Raw genomic sequence first — 16,873 nt, forward strand, 5'->3', positions numbered from 1 at the left:
ATTACGCCCAGAAAGATGCTACTGCGATGAACTATAACTGCGAGAAATTATTTTTTTCTTGCCGATTCGATGAAATTGTTCAGTTGATCAAAAAAAATTGTTGTCAGTCGACAGAGGGCGGCTTCATCAGCTGTTCTCTGACAGCTCGATCATGAATTCTCTGTCGGGCGGCTTATATCTACTCTTCGCTGTCGTACTCCTGGTTCTTGGTGTTTGGCACGACAGGCTTATGACTGTTGGCGCTTTTTCGTAGAACACTTGGGCGACGGCATACGTTGAGCCTTCACAACAATCCGCCTCGGCTATATCTGGTACCGGTGGGTGATGGAGGGTGGGGGGATGGATGAAAGTTGAAGGTGCATTTTTACCATTGAGTGCCCGGATGTGCACCCGCCGGAGTGTGCATCAAGGGTTGACGCTGCACGCACGCTGCCCCCCCCCAAACACACATACGCACTCACAAACACAGAGCAGTTATTTTTGGGAAAAGAGGCTATACTGCTAACGCAGTAAAAAGAATAACTAAAAGAGTATGCATACTCTAACCTGTAACTCCGAGTGGGATTCGTTGCAGTGGCGGCGCAACAGAAAAGCTCCGTTTAGAGATGCCTTAGGCTACTCGGCCAGCTTCGAGGCTTCTTTTTGTGGTTGTTGCATCGAATATTTGGAACCTCTTTGAGCCTCCTCGTGCTTTATTTTGACCGCGTCGAATTCAGCGATCTCCGCATAAGGCCTCACGCCATCATAGCTGCATTTCTCCGCCCGCACATGAAAATTCCAGACGGTGTACAGGTCAGCAAAAGGGGACCAGTAAAAGAGGTTGAACTTGCTCAGCATATTCCACCTGTGTTAAAGTGCACTGTTGTCTGAACAGTGACCTCGTTGAACGCGGCGGTTCTTTGTGTTCATCCATCATGCGGGTTTTCCACACGCTAAACGGTCCAATGAAGTTCAAACGGAATTCCGGATTGTTTCATAGCAGCCATAAATGTTATAATGAAATGCATGATGTGAACAGGTTTTTTAAGAAACTCCTAAAGTATGTCCCAAAAGAACAAAGCAACGCGACAAAAATGTCATTGATACCCCAATGGTTTCTCGTTGCTTGCACAGGCAGAGAATCGCTGACCACGGCACAAACGTCCCCTTGACGCGAAGGTACGTCCTAACGCGTAGGGTTCATGTCTGAAGCGTGAAAAAGGTATTTGTGGCCGATTGAAACTGCAGTCGAGCCCACTTATAACGAACCTGATGGTCACACGGGTTCTGTTCGCTATATCACATGTTCGTTGCAAATGGATTCTTCGCGTAACAAGATAGCGGTCGCGGCGGGCGAATTTCGATGGAGGCGAAATTCTAGAGGCCCGTATACTGTGCGATCTGAGTGCACGTTAAAGAATCCCAGGTGGTCGAAATTTCCGGAGCCCTTCACTACGACGTCCCTCATAGCCTGAGTCGCTTTGGGACGTCAAACCCCAACAAACCAATAAACCAATCTTCGTACAACAGCCAAAAATACTAAGGCCGCTCAAAGTGGCGTTTATTTCTTATAAAACTGCGTTATGACTGCCTAATTGTGCAAATCAGAGCCTGCCGCGGCTCTTTCCAGGCTGTTTAGGGCGGTCATTTAATCCTTGTCGAGGCCCTTGCTGCCAACAATCAAATTTAGGGATGGGGTGTAACTAATCGTGGATGAAGTGTACGCGTCAACTGGCGGCAGGTCAGCCACGTAAATAAGATTCCTGGCAGTTGGGGAGAGCTTGTACTTGTTTCAACGTCTTCGTGAGAGCAAGCGCTTCTGCGATTTTGTTGTCTGCAGGAATGTAGTTATCCGAGGAAACATCTAGCCAGCTATGGATTAACGAAGCTTTGCCAGAAATCTACATGCGTCTGGCCACGTGTGCTTTCGAGCTGCTTCTTTCGTTCCTGGGCTGATGCAGCGACGAAAGTAGCGCAGCACAACCAGCACGCGACCAGGACAATTAGCAAAGATTTCAAAATTCACAAATCTCTGCTGTTAGTTCATCCACGGCCGTGGTCTGTAGTTTCGCCTTCGACAATGCCCTTGACTTGCGCGTAGCGCGCTTCTTTCATTTGGGACGTTTTGGCCAGCCGGCGAACACGTAGGCAATGATTGCCCTCGTAGGCCATCGACGGGGGCTTGGCCGGCGGTTGCTTACTGTTTCAATACAGAGTAATAGCATATCGTTACCGTGTTTACTTTACCGTTTACACTGTTACCATTCGCCGGAGTTTCCGGGTAGCGCTGCGCAAGACAGTGCCGCCTTTTAATGGCACTTCTGTGTCGACATGTTCTTTCCGTGGCGGTGTCGAGAAGGTTGGGAGGCGCTTGTTCATCTGCGTGCTTAATGGAAGCACGACCTCTTCAACTTCAAGGGTAGTTTACCGCGCCTCCTCGTTCGCTATAGCTAAGTGGTGCGGCCAGACTTGTTCGTTGTATCTGCGACAAATTTCCATTACCCTTATGAACATTTTGTCGGTAGCACCGCACCCGCTCGCAATAAACGAGCGTTTGTTATATCTGCGGCCGTTAAAGTGGGCTCGACTGTACTTCCGCGGAATTCGCTTTAATACACTGGTATCAAGAAAGTCCAGGTAGGGCTGTAGGTGTATGAGTAGAGGAAGTAATGACCGATCTTAACGTTTGTTATCTGCCTTGTGGAGAGGCCGTACAGGTGCGCCGAGGAAAAGCGAGAAGTGAGAAAACCGAATGAATCAGCGCAATGTTTTCTCGCGAATATCCAAAAAATACAGGCGAGCACTAGTACCCTATTAAGCACAGCTGCCAGAAAGGCATTGTTTGCAGTTTTCAAAATAAATGCCTGAAACAAGTTGTTGGACAAATGGTGCACGCCAGATTAACGACTCTCTATCAAGAGCGCAAAAAATTAACTTGGCGCAAATGCTGACTTTGATAGCGTCCCAGGAAAATTGACAAATGTTTTATGCAGTGCAAGTATATCTTCTTCTTTGTACAATGCTGCACTTGCAAGAACGTTGCAGCGCAACTTCGCAACGAAGATGTTGCCTATTTGTGTCCGTGCAAATATGAAACGTTCTCAACCCATCCAAGCGGGTTTTTTTATCATACATTTATCTGAACAAAAGAGGTTGTCGTCATAATAACAAGCCAATGTCGTAATTTCTCACTGTACTAGAGAAAAGCCACGATTTTCTGCGTTTTTGAAGGTACTGAGCTATACGGACCCGGGACACGGGACGAATTCGGTCAGGGTGATTAAACAAGACACTTGTGGTATCCAAGGAGGGAAGCAATCGTGCCACTTTCTGCAATGCAAAGCCAAGTTGTAAGACCCCGCTCCTTTTTTCACCGATCTGCGGTGTTCGAACAAATGCTCATTGCTTCCCCCACTTAGATAAGACAAGTGCCCTGTTTAATCACCCTGAACGAACTGTAGGGAGTTGGTGGAGGCCTTTAAGACTAGGAAGGAAATGTTTTTTCACCATCTATCAGTTTGGCAGATAAGGAGTTCGGCTTTCTTAGCAACTGTGTGCGGTCCAGGAGATAAGGGAGGGCCGCCTACTATGAAAGATAGTCGAATTTCGTTGAAAAAGTCATTTTTTGATTATGATGTGCATGTGCAGTATGGTTTTTAGGTTTTATTCTTTGTTCTTCTGTTTTTGGGTTCTTCACTGTGTTGTGCGCCTTTATATACTTTTCCCAGAATAAAATAACCAGTTGTTAGTCAGTGCTCGTGTAATCTCCCGTCTTCCTTTTGTCCTGTTCCTTGCTGCTTAAGCATGGACCCTTACCAACTAGCCCAGTTTTTCGTTCTCGCGACCAAACTTTTCCCTTTTTTTATTTTGTATATAGATCAGCCAGAAAAAAAACGGCATAGCAAGGTTGACTGAAACCCAACTACATTCTATTTTTTTGTCCTGAACCTGTTTGAATCCGTTTGAACCAGTTCCATATGGTCCGAACCGGTTAGAACCGGAACGGAATGTCCCTCTGGAGCCGAACCCGGAACTGAACCCGAAAGGCGCAAACCCGAACCCGAATCGAACGCGAAAAAATTCCGGTTTGACACCCTGTGTATAAATGAGGAAAGAAAGTAACATTATACCCGGTAATTACATCTTATCAGCAAGATCATGATTATTAATATCCACAACCATCTGCTGACATGAAAACGAATGGCATGATTGGCGTAAGATTATGAACTGCGTGAGCGCTGTGTCCGTGGCATTATCGGCAAAAGAATTTGAATTCCTAACGCAGGAGGCAATAGCATTGAATGAGCATCTATTTTTTATTGTTCCATTATTCCATTTATCTTTTTTATTTTATTTATTTATTTGGAACATACTGCCAGCCTCTTTCGAGGCTGTTGCAGGAATGGGTACATGTTTGTTTTCGTTTTTTTCAGGTACGTCACAAAAAAGATCACAAAGAAGGTTCACAGAACTGAAGTAACATTGTTAAAGGGATAATCATGCGATACAGTTCCGAAATGCAAGACGCAGTATTAAACACAAAATAAAGCACAGTGTGAAAAAATATTTCTTCGAAAAAGTACAAGCAATGCCTTACTAAAAAGTTGAAATAAACAATTATGACAGGTGACAAAGAAACCTACTCAGAGATTCAGAGCTGACAACGTTTGCAGGTAACATATTCCACTCCCTAATAGCTTGCGAGGAAAATGAATAACGAAAGGTGTAAGTATTGAATTTATACTCTGTTAAATGCTGTGAGTGTTTCGTTCTGATATTGCGTTTTGGTGAAAGAACTAAGTAGAGTTCAGAATCTGTTTTATGAGCACCGTTTATTAGGAGAACGGCGCGAGGTTCGGGCGCGGTTACTAATAGTGAAGAGATTTGCCTTGTTTAAGAGTTCAGTTGTGGAGTCATTACGTTTATATTTGTTAAAAATAAACCTTTCTGCTTTCTGCTGTACACTTTCTAAATTATTAATGCATTTCTATGTGTGCGGAAACCAACACAGGATGTTGTAATCGAGCACAGGAAGGGCGAGGGAGCGTTCTGCCAGTAGCTTGGTGTCGGGAGAGGCAGTCGGTATTGATCGCTTAAAAGAAAAGAGTGCGGAAAGTGCTTTTGACGATATATATTCTACATGATTATCCCATTTAAGGTCAGACGGGATGACACAGCCGATGTACTTCTATTTTTGGACTGATTTTATAGGTTTATTTTCGACTTCATATGAGAAAACGAGCGGGTTCTTTTTTCTTGATACAGTCATACACACTGATTTCTCGATATTCAGGGTAATCTGCCACTCTCGACACCATTCTGCTATTCGGCCAACTGCATTGTTTAATGTGACTTGATCGTCTTGCGACCTAATTTCTTTATAAATGATGCAATCATCTGCGAACATTCGGACTGGTGCGTTAAGCTCGACTGTTTTGAGCGTTGATGTAAAGTAGAAATAATATGGGTGCTAATACCGTTCCTTGAAATACTCCAGATATTACTTTGACATGGTGCGATCCGTGGCGGTCATATTGCAGAAACTGGAAGCGGTATGAAAGGTAACATTGTATCCAGGTTTTAATTTTATTACAACCAAGGAAACGTTGAAGTTTAAACATCAATTTTGGGTGTGAGACACGATCGAACGATTTCGACAAATCAAGAAATAAACCATCAACCTGGCTACGTTTGTCCAGTGCGGATGCGAGATTGTGGATGACTTCCAGCAGTTGAGGTTTAGAACTCAGTAGATTATCTTCTTTCAGGAATGTTACTATGTGCTTAAGAATGATGTGTTCAAATATCTTGGATGCAACACACGTGAGTGAAACAGGGCGATAGTTAGATACGTTTGTAGTGTCCCCAGATTTATGAACAGGAACAACCTTAGCTATTTTCCAGTCTTTCGGCACTTCTGCGTTATCTAGGGACTTTTTAAAAGAAGGAGCAAATATTTTTGGAAAGAGCGAAGAGAAATAGGCAATGCCTTCAAAATTTTTGTTGTATTGGGTAATCATTTATCTCTCAGCTTTAGAATGGTCACACTGTACATTAATTATGAAAGAATGATAATATATGCGCGTGTGTGTGTGAGAGAGAGAGAGAGAGAGAGAGAGAGAGAAAGGGATATCCAAGTCTTCAAGGCGGGTGATTAAACTATAGAAAGTTCAGGACGTCACACTAAAAAAAGTTAAGAATTTATGGCCGAACTTTGTGAGTGATGATGTAATCGCACTTACACGCATTTTGTGATAGCATTGGGCTGTGCACGCACACTAAAAAAAAAGTAATAGGCGAGCCCGACCGAGTCGTCAAAAAAATAGCGGTGCACTTACGCTCCGCCTTAAGGGTAATACGCGACAGGGGTAATAACTATTCGTTACGTCCTTAGTTTGTATTTCTTTTGCTTACACTCCTTAGCTTGCATTAGTAGTACTACTAGACCAAGGGATACACCAAAGACCCACACGTTATCCTTTTAATCAAGTCGAACGAATGGTCCTCAAAGGCCTAGGGACTCGCCACGTAAGGATCACTGGTTCGATCCTTATACCATTGCCTAAGTATAATTTTCAGCGATATATTAGCCTTACAACCTCACAATGACACTTCGGTCATGCTACGGCCTTGTTGACAGGATTTATTTTGGGTTTTAATTGTTTTCATTTCAGAACTTAACGCGTGATGACAACCCTCCAGACCAATCCTAAATATGACAACGTACACGACTTTTCCCTCGAACATGCGCTTTAATGCTTGGGCGCTAAAAAAACAGAAAAGAGGAATGGGGAATTAAGAAACGAAGGGAAGTGAGTGCAATTGGTGAGCGTCTGCAGTTCCTGTGGCCACGTCTGCGTGGTCTCGCGCGACGCCAAAGCGTAGCTGAGCAAACACGCACAGGTTCAGAAACCTCGGAACGGCGCAGCATACGGAGCCACGTGGGCCTGGTAAACCAGAACGGGTTCACAGATGATGGCTATCAACGGAAAGGCTCTTTGTGTTAAAAAAAAAAATTGAGCTACGATTGCCTTCACACCGTCCAAAAGCAAGCTCGCCCAATCATGCTCTAATCTAAAGTGTAGGGAATAAGCTATTGTGAATTATTTAGTCTCCACCAGGTTGTACTTTCTTTGCTGCTTTGCCCGCGCGCAGGACTTCTGAGGCTCTCGGTTGAAAGTGGCTAGAGTGATTTGTTATCGAAACATTCTCTAAGTAGCATGCTCAAAACTCATTAATAATTAACTCTGAGGGGAATGACTGACAACACCGGTTGAAGAGAGGTCCGTTCGAAATCGCAGGTGCTGTCGATTGCATGCGCTGTTTATGTGCCAGCAAAATGAAGCGCAGAATGCGACAAGGAAATGCATTTTTAATGATTTCACAAGTATTTTATTGCGACCACGGCGATATCGGACAAATACCACTTCGCTCAATGCAGGCCGTGTTTGTGCCGATTCGGCTGTGCTTGAGACGTGTTGTAACAAAAGAACTGTAGCGCAACCAAGACGCACACAACAGAGGGCCAGACAGGACTAGCGCTAAACTTCGTCTAACTTGATTCACTAACAGCGCAGCAAATATAAGGAAAACCAGGACACGTGTAGAAAGATACCAGTTTCGAACAACACTATCTACAGAACCGTTCAAGATATGCCATTTCCGATTTGAAGAGGCTCACCGACGTATCTCAAACACAAAATACGCCTGTCTTATATGAAATGCTTCAAATAGTTCCCTTGCCCTTTTTTCTTTGTTTTTACCTAAAATCTATCTCGTGAAACCGTGGTTGACACTTTTTGCAGTACTTGCATCTAGCCTGTGCCAAATGTTCTGCCGCTCGAGCGCATTCATAACACTAAGCGTAGTGCTGAAAAAAGTTTGCACCACTTACGTTTTTTACTGACCTGGCGTGCTCACCTGCCCTTTCATTGATGAACCCCCCTGTTTGGCCCATATAGGCCTTCCCGCATGACAGCGGTAATTCGTAAACCACCCCGATGCAGCAATTCGTGAACTTCTTTGCATGTCTGATGCGACACCCACTCTTGTCTTTGCTCGCGATGAGCGCGCAGAGCTGTGCCAGCTTGCGTGGGTCCGAGAAAACGGCCGGTACGCCATGTGTGTTGGCCACTTTTTTCAAGTGGTGGGCTACCTTGTGCACATATAGCACTACTTCAGGTTTTACAGCCGCTTTTCGGTTACCACACGGCTGCTGGAACTTGATGGGCTTCTTCATCTTTAACAGGGCTCCAGCAACCGCGGTGATAATTGTGCTAGGAAATCCTGCTGAAAGTAACCTTTCAACCTGCTTGTCATAGCTCCCTTGCATGGTATGCCAACACAATTTCAAGAGAGCCGTATCAAGGCAAAGCTTGGCAATGGCGCGTTTCACAGTTTTCGACTGGGCCGAAGCATACGGTAGTAGCTCCTTCTATGCTGGCGGTGCATATTGCCATCATGAATGACCTTCACCAACAGTGATGTTTATGTCTAAAATCTGTAAAGCACTCCCCCACAGGTAGGCCATGCGTGAACCTCAATCCCCTCCCATTTCTTTAAAAGTATTTAACAGAGAGCTCACAGCGTCTGTGTCTGTCTCACAGCGTCAACTCATTCTGTTTTTTAAAAACTACCAAGAAATCGTGAACATACCTAAAAACCTTCAGTACCCCCTTCCCAGTTAACCTTAGTTCAAGGGGGCGGTCAATAGATGTTAGAAAAATTTTAGTGAGTACAGGCGCTACGCAGGATCCAATGCCTTTCTTTGGTGATAAAATTTGTTGTCGCAAGCGACAAACGTCAAAACGAGGTAAAACTCAAGTATCCTCATAAAATTATCTACTGAAACCCCTGATGTGTTGTGCCGCCATGTGAATACTCCATACTTATTAGCTCTCCTTAGTTTAGCTATTATTTGCCAAGAATACCGCATGATGGTGCGCACAACAAAATCGGTAGTAAACCAATTTTTCGAGGAAAATATTGTGAACGATCTTACTGGCAGCGAAGGAAAGAAATGCAGCTTCATTACGTGGGTGCATGGTTATCAGCTTAGGCTGGTAATGTTTGAGGCGGGAACATCGAAGTGGATATCTTGTGCAATGTCCTAAAAATGTCGCACAGAAAAGCCTACTGTTATTTTTCGAGCCATCGAAGGAAATGAAATACCGTGGCGGACCCACTACGAAACTTATAGCCAGCTATAGAGCTTTTCTTTTTCACACTGAAGTGTCAATGACAAAAACAATTGATTGAATCACTGGTACAGCTGGCTGCAAGCCAGCGAAATTGAGAGACACCACTGAGCCTTGTCTTGTCCAAGAGCATTCAAAAATAAAAAGGCAGCAGAGTACAACCCTTAAATTTCGTCGTCACAATAAGTATACCAGGAAACGTGCATTTAAAACCAGCTCGGAGCCATGGCGTTTAAGCAAAGCCAAAACACCGCGACCGTTGAGCATGTACGCCATGTACTGGTTTGCAGTCACGAGAGCGTAACTTGCTGGTACGAATCGACGGCAGAAGAATGTATTTCAACTGCTCGGCTTTCTTGAAACAGTTTTCTGTTGGTGCATATGCGAGCGCGTGTGAAGGCATGGTATTGAGGTCGGCATGTTTGGCCCCACCAGTTTCAAAAGCGGCCTGGACCGCAGTTGTACGGCCTCGGGGCAGAAACGAGGTCGTTCGTCTTACAGAGGAGAGTGCGGTGGGCGGAATACGCCGGTTCCGTGTACGAGTATTTTCTGTAAGGACCGATTACCGAGGGCAGGATGTGATTGAAGCGCTCACGTTCCACGCCGGGTATCCAGCCATGCACATGGATGAACTCAGCATCTGGGAAGAGTTGGTTAAGTTCGACCATCAAGTCGTGCGATTGTAACTGCTGTATGCTGGTAGACGTAATGCATAGCCGGCGAAGCCGCGCAGCGTGCCTCCATCCTCGGCTGAGGAAGCACAGGTCTAAGGAGACGATGTTACCCTCCAGTTTCAGGCTTTCCAGATGCTCCATTACCTGTAAAACGAATTGCAGAAATTTAATTCTTCGTCAACGCTGGGCGGAAAGAAAACGGCGCGAAAGGCATGGTATGCCTCAACAACATGAACGGATGGTAAAATGACGTGCAATAATCGGAAGAGTCGGAATGCTGGTCTTTAAGAGGAATATATACCAGATGTTTCCGCTAAGATTTCGTACAATTTTCAGAAATATCTTTATAAGTTAAACGATCTCTTTTTTCAGCATATCATTGCCAGCGGTGAAATACATCAGAATACAGCTAAGGCGTGCTAACTAGCAAGCTCTTTAACTAATATTGAATAGTTAACTTAAATATTACTGTTAGGCTTATTTTTATTTCCTTTTAGGTCGCCTCAACCTAATCAATGTTAGGCTCCTGAATTATTCAAAGCCGTGTTACACATCGTAGGTAATATTCGTATAAGTTTTGGAATTTCAGAAACCCGATACCCACGGCGCTGTGGCGCAACAAATGTTGCCAACATCGCAGCAAAACACATGCGCTTTCGAGAAGCTTGCAGGCAAAGCAACCTCTCCAGTCCGAGTAACGTGTGGAAACAGCCAAATTTCTTGGGCCGCAGCGCTGAGGGTAATCCCGTTTTCGGAATTCTTAGTACTGATATGGATATTACTTATGCATATTACTTAGTACTGATATGATTATTACTGATATGGACATTACTTATGCAGAAAAAAGCGCTCTTCCAGCTCTCAATGCGTTTTTTTTTTTTTTTTTGAAATTGTGTAAAAGACTTAGGTGAAACACCATGTATATCGAGTCCACACAACAAGTTTTCGGTTGTACTTTTACGACGGTTGTGCTTTTGCGAATAAATGCTTAGTGCTTGTGAGCGGCGCCGTAATACGGCAGGCAGATGATGGTGCGTTCTGCACGCTGAGCCCGCAGTCTCTGGCACCTTTCGCGGGTTGCTTGGATCTCGTGCGTCAGCACCTTGGGGAGCGCACGCACTACACGGTTGGCCGCGGTCCATTGCTCCAGCCATAAACGCTTACGCAGACGCGAGAGCCCGTGCTCCTTCGCCGCCTCCTTCGACCCAGCTTCTGCATGACGTTGTTCCTCCATGCGACTTGCCAGTGCGTCACCCCAGAGCAACATTTGGACTGGGAGCGAATCGTCAGCGCCACTGGCCAGTGATGCTTTGCGATGCTGATGACAACGCCCTAACACAGCCTAGCAACCGAAGGAAGCGACTTTGGGAAGTTTCCAGTGCGACGCTCGACGCCTCGAGTGAGCATAGGCGAACACACGAGCACACGTCCTCTGCTGATTTCTAAACCAACGAGGGACGCCGAAATTACGAAGTGCTCGTCTCTGTCAAAGTTATTAGTAGTTGCTAAAGACCATGGAGCAGTCTCATAGTGCGTGGAACCATAGAATGTGCCTTCTTTAACAGACGGAAAGGAGCAGCCGGAGCGCCCGGGTTCGAACCCGACCACGGCGACCACGCTTCGATGGAGGCGATACGCAAAAGGCGCCCATGTGCTGTGCAATGTCTGTGCACGCTGAAGACCGGAGGTGGTTTATATTATTCTGGAGCCCTCCACTACAGCACCCCGTTTCTCTTCCTTTCACTCCCTACTTCAACCTTTCCCTCACGACGCGGTTGGGGTGTCCACTTCGAAGTGAAACAGTTAGTGAGCCGCTACAATCCCTCCAAAACAAATTTTCAAAGTTGCAGCCCATGACGCAGAACAACGCTGTGTATGAGGCGTGCCTCTCTCGACGTGCACAGCGGTTTCTCGTAGCGTCCTGCACATGGGCCGGACGCAATGCCAGGTTAGTGTAATCCACGTCGGCTGCGTTTCCATGGAGACAAAACACAAGCAGATCGCCGTGCTTTGCAACAAAAAAAAGCCCTTTATTACGAAAAATAACTAGCCACAGTCTAAAGCAGTGGCAGGCCCTCCTGACTTACTCCGACCCGAGCATACAGCTTAAGCTGGTGACGAGCACCAAGGCGGCACCGGTGGCAAACGGGAATCATGGAACAGGAATGAACGACCAATGAAGCTCCAATCTACCTCTCCCCCACCCCCTATGCTCTAACTCTTCTCCTTCGAGACAAATACTTTTACTGCTACTACTTGCAATGTCAGTGCAAGGTTCACAACCTCAGGTGACCGAAATTTATCCCAAACTCTCCTCTACTGCGCCGCTTCTGCTATTTCTGCTTTCACTGCCTCTTTCCACCTTTCCCTCACGCCGCGGTTTAGGTGTCCACCGTGGAACAAGACGGTTGCAACATGTTTCCTGAACACCAGTTTTGCAGAGCGCTTGAAGTAATCATCGAGCGCTTGATGACAACCGCCACTGCCCATTAGCTGTGAACCATTGCCTAAGAAATAGCGGCCCGAACTAAGGTTCTAAAAGCATTTTATTATGCTGCGAGACAAAACTTAGTGCTTTCAGTCATGAATAAAGACAGAATTTTTTTTCGCTCACGAAGACGACACATTTAGACAGGAGAGACAGGACGGAGCGCAAACTTTCAACTGTTCTACTCAGGAAAGGTACATATTTATACTAAAAAAATCGATAATCATAGATGCCAGGTGGAAGTAAAAAAACCCTGAAAGAGCACAAAGGAAGGGTACAGGTAACTCAACTTTTATCTAATTAATTTAGTTAGGCAAAATCTTTGTTATAGAGTGTCACAGATGGTGTACTAACACATGAACTACCGCCTTTTCTAATATGCTAGGCTGCAGCCAGTTCTCGCACAAGCGTGTCAGTGCTCCTGCACAAGATGCTAGTGACTTGGAGCCTTGCATCCCACGTGGGTTTTTTTACTTTGTTTTTTTTTAATTTTCTTTTCTACACGCATGGATCCTGCTGAAGGAACTCAAACGGACTGGCAGGAGACGACCCGTTTGTCATTAAGAATAGCCTTGAAATTATGGAATTCTTGCATGAAACAAACTGAACAGGACAAATTTTTTCTGTAGATATTGTTGACTTGTTCGATTTTATTCCACAAAGCGAGTTGTTGGCGCCTGTCAGGCTTTGCATATAAATGAACAGAGCGGTGTTTTTTCAAAACAGTGCTGGTATGTGGGTTAACAACTTAGTACTCCTAGAGTTTAATCTCAGTTCCACCACTGTTTCCTTTAAACGGTATGATTAATTATGTACAGAAGAATGGAATCTGTATCGGGCCACGAGTGGCCCCGGTGATTTGCAACATTTTTCTCGCCGGGGTAGAAAAGCATTGACTCAGGCGCTCGAAAACGGTAGCACGCTAAAGACTTTGATTATGTAGACGATTTTTTTCATTGTTACGAAGAAACACTCACCTTTGACCGATCTGCAAATCGTGGAGGTCATTCTTACTAAATTTATATAGCTTGCCAAAGGATTGGATTTCACTTTTGAAGTAGCCAATGACAGCTGTTAGCAATTTTTAGACTTGAAAATAACCCTTAAAGACTCAGGCTTTTGCTGGAAATACCGACCGCGTGCGCACAAAAAATAGTGCATTTTCATTCCAAGCAACCAAAAACTGTGAACTATGCTATCGCTTTGATATGCCTTGAGCCGTCCTTAAGATACCCTTGTTGTCACATGGCCCAGGAAAGCTTTCACGATCAGGTGAAGAAGCTAAAATAGGCAGGCTGTCACTTGATAGTAGTGAGTTCAGTTGCCGAATCTCTAATCAAGAAGATTAAACGACAAAGAAAAAGGAACAAGTCAACGGTCGCAGTTCCACAAAAGAGATTGAAACCTGTAGTCGTCCCCTACCAGCATAAAGTGGCTGATAGCCTCAAGTGCGTGGCTAAGAAGTTTAGGGTGCCCGTGGTTTTTTCGGCTGTCTTCACTGTGTGGTCTAGTTTCGCAGAATAGTAGCAACAACTCAGGCTGCAAAATCAAACATGTGAACCAGTTTTGTGAAGTGTGAAAAAGGGGTAGTGTACAAAATTTCGTTGAAGTGTGGGAAGGTGTACTTTGGGCAGTCGGGCCGATGTGCTAATGAGCGTCTAAGGGAACACAATTTGTCCTTGAGGAATGGTATCGGTTCCAACCTTCCGGCACACGTCAGTGGGTGTGGAAAAGAAAATGATAAAACCAAAAAGCAAAAAAAACAATGTGTGATTCAAGGCTGAGGCACAAGCATCTTTTGCAGGAGCACTGACACGGATGCGCGAGAACTGGCTGAGGCATACTTTATTAGAAAGGCGGTAGTTCTTGTGTTAGTACGCCATCGGTGACGTTATATGACAAAGATTTCGCCTTTCTAGATAAATTAGATAAGATGTGAGAAGCCTGTGCTATTCCTTTGTGCTTTTTCCAGGTTTTTGGCTTGCACGTGGCATCTATGATTATCCATTTCTTTGTATATCTATCATGTACTTTTCCTCAATAAAACAGTTGAAAGTTTTCGCGCCATCCTGTCTCCCTTGTCTTTTGTGTCGTCTTTCTAGCGCAAAAAAGAATTCTGAGAATGAGCCAACTAGCCCTATAACGCATGTTAATTAATAACAGGTCCAGATACTGGTGACTTCTAGATTCGTTGCGGCAAGAACTTTATCATTTTTTAAAGATCGATATTTGCCTTCTGACAATTAGTTAAGCACAACAGCAAGTGCAGCATTTAGACACTTGCATGTGGATGAGTATTTTCCACTAACTACACCATCTATATTACTAGACTTCTTGAGTTGCTGCAGAAAGTTATTTTAAAATGCCGCCAAATGAACAAGTTCAGTATGACGCAAACCAGACAGCGTGGGTTTGTTGTGTTTAAAACACTGAGAGAACGTAGCAGCTGCAACTTTATGCTTATATTCATTGACTATACTGGACACCTGCAATTTTAGATCTTGTATCTCCTATATTTCTCCCAAAGCTAGTTAGTTCACCGCTGCACACACACAAAAAAAAGTGGAGAATAGGCATTCTGTAAAATTACTGGGCTAGCGGCACGACACAATCGCTAAGGCTTAGCCTGTGCAAATTTATAAAGGTGCTCACCTCTATCAGAGCTGCTATTGTTTCCAATGTGGCAAAGCACCCGGGTCCCAGATTGCGGAGTCGGAGTTCACGAAGCACACAGCCCTTGAGGAAGTGCAGGTCGAGAACGTGTGGCAGATCGCACAAGGTAAGGCGCCTCAGGGGGCGTATTAGGCGCAGTCCCTCGAATATCTTTTGGGTGCAAGTGGAAGGATCGTTGCAGAATAAACAAGCCGGCGGCTGCGCAGTAAGAGTAGCACGCACGTCTAGCTCGTCCAGCCTGTAACGTGCCCTGGCGAGCTGTTCGAGTCGCCCGCAGCAACGAAGGGCGCATGCGGGCAGGGTTAGTGCACGTAGACCATTGAGGCCGGCGTCAGCCAGAACGGAGCAGCAATCGAAGTTTTCCTCGAAATGGAGTGCAGCGAGATTCAGCTCTCTCAGGCTGATACATCCTCTGAGGAACTGGAGGAAAGAGGCAGTACCGGCGGGACTTGCGGAACAATTCAAGGCCATCATCTGAGCAGCGGGGATTGTCAACGTCAACGCTCGCGTGTTACGTGGCCAATGGTAACGAGCCGCCGCTTCGAGAGTTGCAAACGGGTCATCTTTGATGACAATGAAGAGATTCGAAAAACCTCTCGGTACGAGATGTGCCGTTCTCCTGTCCAGGACCACGCAGTTCGTCGATGGCCTCGGATTCAGCCTGACGACTACATAAGGAGATATATTCAGGCTTGCCTTGAAAATGCTGAGAAGACAGTCGGGCGCGTGCACTTGAACGCATGCGTCTGCAGGCAGCGTCTTTGCCGCTTTCTTGTCTACATCGGCGCGGTCGTCGGTGAAGGTGAATGTCTCAAACTTCCCCGCTGTCGCGTCGTGGTAACTCTCGAGCACACTGTACGCGGTTGTTTCATCTTCTGACCAAAACTTCAGTTCGTGGAAGTGTAAGTTGCGAAGGTTGGAACAACGCTTGATAACCGAGGACAAGAAAAGTTGGTTGCGTCTGTTCGGTGACACCTCAACATACATGCCGCGCAACGTTTCAGGGATTATTGGCTGCTTGTCATTGTTAGGTGGGTGCCTTGAAAAACTGTCCACATCCCGCTGGTGGTCTTTTCTACCCAGGACTGACCATTCGAGGAACTGCAGACAACGAAGCCTGTCTCGAAGAAGGCGAAGCACCGCTGTCGGCAACAGACGGGTGTTCGCGCAGCGCAGTGTTTCAAGATTGACGCACTTGTGAACGCACCTCTCCACCGTGCTCGATTCGGCGGCTAAATAGCCGTTCAAGTCGAGTTCAGATATCGCCACCACGCGCCTTTCGTCCAAGTAGTCGACAAGGGATTCCGCCGGGAAGTTCAGGAGAAACTTCGTGGTTTGCACAAGGTATGGGTCGCGAGCCAGGCTCGCCAACTTACGCGACGTTGTTTCAACGGCCTTCAGGTCTACGGGGCCCAGGAACCTCAAGATGTGGACGATAATCTCGCTCGGCAAAAGCAGAAGGGAGAAGCTTTCTTCGCTAGATGCCATGCCCGCCATCATTTGGGCTTAAGTGGGTTCCGGAATGCTAACGTCCCCAGCTGCCACTGCCACGTTCCATGCCCGACGACGCAAAAAAGAACAGTAAGCGAATCGCGCGCGCTTCGCGGACTAATGTAGGATGGGTGTGGCATCAAGCTATTTGATGAAGATACGATGTGACGGATCAGCTCATGCCTGCGGTCTGGGATCAGCTCAGTCATTCTCGAGCGCGAATATAATCGCTATCACGAGAACGAAGCATAAAGACACTTTTTCTTCTATTTGGCATCTATCAGCATGGTATTCTGACGTTCACCCGCATCGCTATGCGCGCGCGTAAACCATCCTCGAAAATTTTGGCTTAGCATGGGAGGCATCCGGAA

General features: G+C 45.8%; 1 protein-coding gene across 1 annotated transcript; it reads right to left on the reverse strand.

Moving 5' to 3' along the window:
* Positions 1-9,613: 9,613 nt before the first annotated feature.
* Positions 9,614-16,499, reverse strand: LOC149344121 (uncharacterized). Its single transcript, XM_089542552.1, has 2 exons — positions 14,991-16,499; positions 9,614-9,994 (listed from the first exon to the last, which is right to left on the reverse strand). The coding sequence occupies exons 1-2, from the start codon at positions 16,497-16,499 to the stop codon at positions 9,614-9,616; spliced, it is 1,890 nt and encodes a 629-aa protein (XP_089398678.1).
* Positions 16,500-16,873: the final 374 nt, after the last annotated feature.

Source organism: Amblyomma mixtum, chromosome 5 (genome assembly GCF_055824585.1).
Source record: "Amblyomma mixtum isolate Tamu chromosome 5, ASM5582458v1, whole genome shotgun sequence".
Lineage (NCBI taxonomy): Eukaryota > Metazoa > Arthropoda > Arachnida > Ixodida > Ixodidae > Amblyomma > Amblyomma mixtum.